The 7,726-nt window shown below is 49.7% G+C and overlaps 1 protein-coding gene across 3 annotated transcripts in view; it reads right to left on the reverse strand.

Annotated features, from left to right (window-relative positions):
• NSG2 (neuronal vesicle trafficking associated 2) overlaps window positions 1-2,063 on the reverse strand; it is a 41,463-nt gene extending 39,400 nt beyond the window's left edge. The window contains exons 1-2 of one of the 3 annotated variants that reach the window (XM_075056411.1): window positions 2,030-2,063; window positions 1,296-1,446 (exon numbers count right to left, since the gene is read on the reverse strand). In XM_075056411.1, coding sequence (XP_074912512.1) covers window positions 1,296-1,424 — 129 coding nt within the window. In that variant the 5' untranslated portion in view covers window positions 1,425-1,446; window positions 2,030-2,063. Of the gene's footprint in view, window positions 1-1,295; window positions 1,447-1,539; window positions 1,774-1,851; window positions 1,892-2,029 lie in introns of those variants that run through there. The other 2 variants (XM_075056413.1, XM_075056412.1) reach the window with 2 other exon arrangements.
• Window positions 2,064-7,726: the final 5,663 nt, after the last annotated feature.

The raw sequence follows: 7,726 nt of genomic DNA on the forward strand, positions 1-7,726 counted from the left end.
CAACTTTTACACATCTATAGTTTCCTCTGAGCTTTTCAGACATTTATGATAAATCATACTGCTTTGCCCGAATTATTTGGCTTAATCTTATTTGTCGGAGTCATAGATAAGGGCTGGTTTAGCCTCTCATTCGCAACAATTCATGGAAGTGTAACCCTCCTGAATACAGCGAAGTCGCTCCTGATTGCCATGAGGCACATGGAGGATGAAACTAGCGCCTTTGTCTGGCACAGCTCTGGTTCCCAGGATGTCGAGGCAGTTGACTCAGCTCTAGCATAAAATAAACATAGTTTGTCTATCTAGACAGTTTTATCACATCCATCATCACGTTCTCCTAATGTATTTAGAGGAAATTCATTTTGTACCACAGTGAAAACAGGATATATGTTCAATAATCATCAGTGTTAATTTTACTATTATTCCATTATCTTGTGAGATCTAATCATTCTGTCTGTACTTTCGGGTGAGTTGGCTCCATCTCTGTGGTATCTGGGAACTACATTGCAGACAGGCTTTCTTTTTGTAAGGACTGTTGGGGCATACAGATTTTTACGGTCTCATCGTGTCCTCACCAGGTTATACTGACATGCATCATCGCTGCATCAATATAGACAAAAGATTTCCTAGTACATACTGCATCTAAAGAATTCCAACCACCAAACCGCAGCCCATCGCCAATGCACGTTTCTGGACATTTTAGTGCTGCATTCAGTTCTGAGAGTGTTGAGTGGGCAGGGGAGAAAGCTGTCCCCTGGCTGGAGCCAATCGGGGAAACGAATCCCTGGATTGCTCCATCACCACCCCGCGCATGGGGGAACTCAGCCGCTCTCTTCAGAGAAATCAGCATCGTCAATGCCCAAATAAGCTTTGCAAAGCCACAGAGAAGAAAACAAAGCTTAACTGAGATGATAATTAAAATAGCTGCTTATTTCGGAAGAGTTATCACATTACTCTCAATGCAGGCAATTAATCTTACCGATAATAACACATTGCAAACTGCTCCTCAGTTTCTCCAGGGCTTGCAAGAGAAACATACTAAGCTTTTTCCAGTTGTACTTGTGAAGGAATATTTGGGGGCTTTTGGGGGAGGGAAGGAGTTGGGGGACAGTTGCGTGCTTACTTGCCATGTTAAAACAGATAAACAGACTATGAAAAGTAACCCCTTTTTATTTATTGAATAAACACTATGCCACAGTTCACATCGCCAGAGACCAGTAAGTCACCAAGGCAGTGAACACCAAGGGGCACGTATGTGTGCATAATCATGCAGGAGCGCCATTCGATTTTTGTTTTACCTTTTCCGGAGCCGGGAACTGCAGGTGATTTACTTCCAAAGGCGTGATCAAAGGAACTGTCTGAAAACCATCTTCGTTGGATGGTGGTTTGCTGTTCTTGTCGTTCAAATTACTCCCCAGCTTCACCATTCTTGGACCTTGCTTTCCAGACCTAAAACCGGCAAGACGATCAATGTCACAAGGGTAGCGGGAAGAGGCGGATTTCTGCCTTACCCTGCCCGGTTTGACTTGGCATATGGGTTACCTGGGCTTTTACACCGGGGTTTCTAGACGCACGGCACACCCCACCACCGCTCGCCTTCACACACGCGTTTGGCCGTACCTCACCCAGACACCCCACAAAAACCCCTCACAAACCCCAAGCGCGGCTGCTCCCAACGCGCCGCCACCGCCAAACGCAGTTACCGATTGCGAGTGCCGCCAGCACCGAAGCAACCGCAAACGTGCGTGGGGATGGGGCGCATCTCCCTTTTCACCCCCCCCCTCCCCTGTTTTGGGGGTTTGGGGTTTTTTTTTTGCAGCCCCCTTGAGGGTACAGAAACCCTCCCTTACAAACCCCGCACCCTGGGTGACTTGGGGGGTCCTCTCCTCCCAGCTCCCCCCGGGGGGCGGCGGGGCTGGGGGTCGCGCCGCAGAGGGGGGGGGATAGTGGGGAAGGGGGGTGGGGGGCTGCGGACACCCCCCACCCCCCCCCACCTCCGCGCCCCTCCCGCCGCCCCCGAGCCCCTACTTACTGCAAACCACGCGGTCACTGGCGGCGGCTCGGCCCGGGCGCTGCGGCGAGGGGTGGGGAGGGGGGAAAAGGGGGGGGGGGGCGGGGGGAAGGCGGAGGCGAGGAGGAGGAGGAGGGGGGGGGGGCGGCGGCGGGTGGTGGCGCGGAAAGCTTTCCGTTAATTTTTCTTTGCGGTAATGAGGCGCGCGGGGCGGGGGGTGGGGGGGGGGGAGCGGTGCTGAAGGGACAGCGCTGCGCCCTGCGCTCGGCTGCGGCTCCGCAAGCGCGACTGAGGGCGGGCGCAGGCGGCGGCTCCCCCCCCCCCCACCCCCCTTCCCGCCTTCTCCCCTCAGCTCCCCCCCCCCCCCCTTTTCCCCCCCCCTCCCCTCCCGCCCCGCGCCGCCGCCCGCCCGCCCCGCGCCCCCGCGCGCCGCCGCGCGGCCTCGGGCACCCCCTGGCGTTCCCGCCGCGCACGGCCGCGCGCCCCGGCGGGTGGGGGGGGGGTGGGGGGGAGTTGGCGCCCCCTGCAGGCTGAGGGCGGGGCCGGCTGCGGAGCTGAGGGAAAAGGCGTTGAAGGGAGACGGCTGGGGCAGCGCCGGGCGGGGGGGGGGGGGCACCGGTAGGACGGTGTGGTGGGTGCCCAAAGGGCGGAGAGGGACAAGGGCGGTCAGAGAGAGGGTCCCGGGGCGGCTGTGGGGCTGCAAGGAGACGGGACGGGTCGAGTGGGCAGGCCGTTGCCCCGCTTTGGCCCACGCCGCCCCTGACCGCTGTGTTCCCTCACCAGGGCGTCGCACCGGGTCGGTCACCACGCTCTGGTGCCCATGCAAATGCTGGAGTGGCAGGACAGGAACAAGCCACTGGCCCTGCTCGGCTTCTATTTCCAGAAGCTGGACTAGTAACACGTCACCACCGCCGCCACTGCCCCAAAGCACCAGGCTGGCCTGCCAGCGAACGCACTCCCACCCGCCAGCGTCACTGAGATCACCAGCCCCTGCGGGATGAGGCTGAAGCACTTTGCTTGGAGACAGAGGATACTTTGGGATGACTTTAGCCCGATTTGTTTATGAATATAGAATTTGCCTCCAGAGCTTGCAACTTGGCACCTTTTGCAAGACCTAAATATACTCCTGAAGGCGTGAACTGTTTCCATAATAAAGCCTTTTAGAACTCACTTGTGAAAAATTCATTTAAAGCCATACTTTGGCAGAGCAAGTGAAAGCGCTGAATGCATTGGTATGAGCTTGCTCACAGTACAGCGGTTCAATGTCTAGAGCGAGAAGTGCAGTCAGTAGAGGTGGGGGCAGCTAAAACTACCTGCTGCTAACATCACCTGACACGGTCCATTAAAGAACCTGTTTCCGATAGCTTCGCCAGTTTTTAATGCTTGGGTTGGAATTCTCTGTATCACATTTCTGCATAAGGCCAAACATCTACGGTGAATTTCATCCAAGAGAGTTTTTCTGGTTTTAAGACTAAGGTTCTGCCACATATAAAACTTAACTTTGAATAACTTTTGCTCAGAGTGTTAAAAATTGTTGGCAGATAGCTTTTCGAGGTCCTCAGAATCATCTGCAAAAAAAAAAAAAAAAAATCAATGGCATCATAAGGCTTTGTGAGTTCATATTCAGGAAATTCAGAAAAGATTTCTTAAGCTCAGTAGCAGAGATCCCCTCAGATCCCATCCATCAGAGGCATGTTCAGCTCAAGACTCAACAAGATTTTCACTGTAACTACAACTTCAGGTTGCTGCAGACTGGACCAGGAATAGATACCTACAAAGAAAGCTGGCAGGCTGCATCCCACAGATAAGGGAAAGTGTAGGACTTATGCTCTATAGGTCTGAAGAAGCACATAAAAACACTCGCTAAAGATTGATTAAATTACTACAACATAATGCTTTAATACTGTAGTAATACAGGGAATCAACCATCAATGCCCATCTGGGCTAGGATCTGTGCAAACACATAGCAAGTTATAAACCCTGCAAAGTCCTTTTCCCATGCTCTGCACAGAGATGAATGTCACTGTGATAGTTTGTCTCAGGATGATAATTAGGCCCTTCAAAACGTGGAGGCTGTAAGAAAATCCAAAAGCACATACTTTGCAAATGATGACAGAAGCCCAGTCTCGTCCCAGACATTGCCTGCTCTCCAGATCCTGAGCCAAAGCCCTCTGGTCCTAGAGGGGCACTGGACAAGGCTCCTACCAGAGTATTTTGTATCACTCACGTACAGCATCACTGAGGCTGGCAGGAACCCCTGGAGACCACCCACTGCAAACACCCTGCTTAAAGCAGGGACAGCAAGAGCAGGTTGCTTAGGGCCATTTCCAGTTGGGTTCTGAATATCTCCAAGGATGGAGACACCACAAATGCTCTGGGAAACCTGTTCCAGTGTTCAGCTGCCCTCATAGTAAAATAGTTTTTTCTTATGTTTAAATGAAATTTCCTGTGTTTCAGTTCGGGCCCGTTGTCCCTTGTCCTATCACTGGGCACAACTGGGCTCTGAGCCCCCTGAGCCTTCTCAAGCCTCAGCAATCCCAACTCTGTCAGCATCTCCCCGTGTGGCAGATGCTCCAAGCAAGAAAGTGCAATTGCAGCAACTCTTTCCCAAATTTCAATGTATTACAGATTATATCATCTGAATTGATTTGACCATCCAAAGAGACTCACAGACTCTATAGTTATCTTCCACTGAATGCATATATTTGAACTACTCTAGCTCCTCCGTCAGCAAAATGGCTATTTTCAACTGAGGGACTAGGAAATATTATTAAAAAATGCAAAGGAAACATTGTGTTGTAACTCCATAGAAACGGCACTGTGGTTTTCCGCCTTTCTCTGGTAATTACCAAGGGACACAAGAGCGCTTTGTTGAAAAGCAAAGTGATGTTTTTCATAGCTTACAAATGCATTTTGTGATCTGAAAACCAAATAATTTTCATGCACATCAACATTGGTAATGAACATCCTGCTAGCCAAAATACTACCTTAGCAACACCTAGGCAGATCCTCTGACTTAAGAGATGTCTTAAGCAACACTTCACAAACACACTGATGTTAAATCTCCAGAATTGCTTGTGCAAACCCATGGAAAGTGTGGTTACACAATGAAAAATAAGGTTGCAAATAAGGTTATCTCCTTGCTCAGCATGTGTACTCACTTGAACACACTGATATGCTCACAGAGTTTAATATATTAACTTTGGTTGGTTATACTTGACTAGTCTTCAGAGTAACATAGCTAATGGGCAAGGAGGTGAATCCCATTCCTTCTTGTGCATTACTACCACTGTAAAATACCTTTCATGTAGCTGCAAATCTATTGATAACTAAACAGAACCAAACTCTGCTGGAGATATTCCATATAACCCAGAGAATGTAGCTCAACATTGCCAGCACTTGGGCACTGGCAGTTAGAGCCACTCTTTCACTAGAAGACTTTTAGTTGTGAGTACTAGCAGCAAGAACCTGTGATAAGTGAGCAGATGCTGCTTTTACCTTATGACTTTTCAGGGTAGAAGCACATTTTAAGCAATGTCTTTCAGTGGTACCATCTGAGAATATTGGCAGTATAGTGGAGGGAGATGTGCACAGAGATACTGAGTCTCTCAAAGCCCTCCTTGGCATTACATCCAGTAACTTCCATTTCCTCCACGAGACTGAACTAGCCCTGTAACTACTTAGGGTCAGGATGCCTCGTTTCAGTTTGAAAATACCTCTTTGGAAAATGCCTTTTTCACAAACAGTTAAAGTACCAGGAGTAAATTTACATAACAGAATGCTTTGTGGAAAAAATAACGTACAGATTTTCTTACAGAGCGAATACAGAGTCTGACATTTCCACCTAGACAGAGCAGCTCAGTGACAGGCAATAAGACAAAGCAGCAATATGAGCAACATGAGACTCCAGAGGAATAAACAATATATTTCTTCTGTCAACAAAAATATATGTCTCTTTTTAGTCTTTTAATAAGTCTCCCATGATATATTAATATATGGGGTTTGCGTGGCAAGGTTTTGGTCGGGTGGGGTGGGGGGACACATGCTACAGCGGTGGCTTCTGTGAGAAGCTGCCAGAAGCTTCCCCTGTGTCCGACAGAGCCAACACCAGCCGGCTCCAAGATGGACCCACCGCTGGCCAAGGCCGAGCCCATCAGCAATGGTGGTAGTGCCTCTGGGATAACAGATTTTAAAAAGGGGAAAAAACTAACGGCACAGCAGGGGTCAGAAGAGAGAGGAGTGAGAATATATGAGAGCAACAACCCTGCAGACCCCAGGGCAGTGCAGAAGGAGGGGGAGGAGATGCTCCAGGTGCCGGAGCAGAGATTCCCCTGCAGCCCATGGGGAAGACCCTGGTGAGGCAGGCTGTCCCCCTGCAGCCCAGGGACATCCACAGTGGAGCAGATCTCCACCTGCAGCCCGGGGAGGACCCCACGCCGGAGCAGGTGGGTACCTGAAGGAGGCTGTGACCCCTTGGGAAGCCCGTGCAGGAGCAGGCTCCTGGCAGGACCTGCAGATCTGTGGAGATAGGAACCCACGGAGCAGGTTTTCTGGCAGGACTTGTGACCCCACGGGGGACCCACGCTGGAGCAGTCTGTGCCTGAAGGACTGCAGCCCATGCCTGAAGGACTGCAGCCCGTGGAAGGGACCCACGCTGGAGCAGTTCATGAAGAACTGCAGCCCATGGGAAGGACCCACGTTGGAGAAGTTCATGGAGGACTGTCTCCTGTGGGAGGGACCCCACGCTGGAGCAGGGGAAGAGTGTGAGGAGTCCTGCCCTGAGGAGGAAGGAGCGGCAGAGACAACATGTGATGAACTGACCGTAACCCCCATTCCCCATCCCCCTGTGCTGCTGTGGGAGAGGAGGTAGAGGATTCAGGAGTGAAGCTGTGCCCGGGAAGGAGGGAGGGATGGGAAGGAAGGTATTTTTTAAGATTTGGGATTATTTCTCATTATCGTACTCTGATTTGATTGGTAATAAATTAAACTAATTTCCCCAAGTCGAGTCTGTTTTGCCCATGACAGTAACTGGTGAGTGATCTCTCCCTGTCCTTATCTCAACCCACGAGCCTTTCGTTATATTTTCTCTCCCCTGTCCAGCTGAGGAGGGGAGTGATAGAGTGGGTTTGGTGGGCACCTGGTGTCCAGCCAGGGTCAACCCACCACAATTATTTTCTATTTCTAGTCAAACAAATCAAAGCAGAATTACTGTTTTCATTATCGGTTTACACTGAAGATCATTGGCTGTCATTAAGAGGCATAATATTCATAATAGGACTTGGGTATAACATTTGACTGTATTGTAAATTGTGCAACTTGTAAACAAAATGTCAGTCACAGAGTAGTTCAGCCTCTACCCACTTCAAGCCCGAACATATAAATCAACTTTTCTTCAATGTTAATATTATTTTACTTACTTGGTCCTTGATCTATGAAATTCTTAAGCTCATTGTCTCTCTTCATAAAATACATTTCCTGCACACCACACTTTTTTCCCTATAATGTTCTTGCTCCTTATTATAATTGAAAAACTGGGATCAGGCTTTGAATGAAAGTATCTGAAAACATGTGAACAGGCAGTAGGAATTACTAAGAAGAGAAACTATAAAACTTGAAGGCACAACATGAGTACAAAGTCTCAGAAGTCAGACCAGTCACAGTAATCGAGGTAGAGCAGTCCTAGGAGTAACATCATCCACATCAGACTCTTCTACCAAA

The sequence above is a fragment of the Buteo buteo genome, chromosome 24 (genome assembly GCF_964188355.1).
Source record: "Buteo buteo chromosome 24, bButBut1.hap1.1, whole genome shotgun sequence".
In the NCBI taxonomy this organism is placed as follows: domain Eukaryota; kingdom Metazoa; phylum Chordata; class Aves; order Accipitriformes; family Accipitridae; genus Buteo; species Buteo buteo.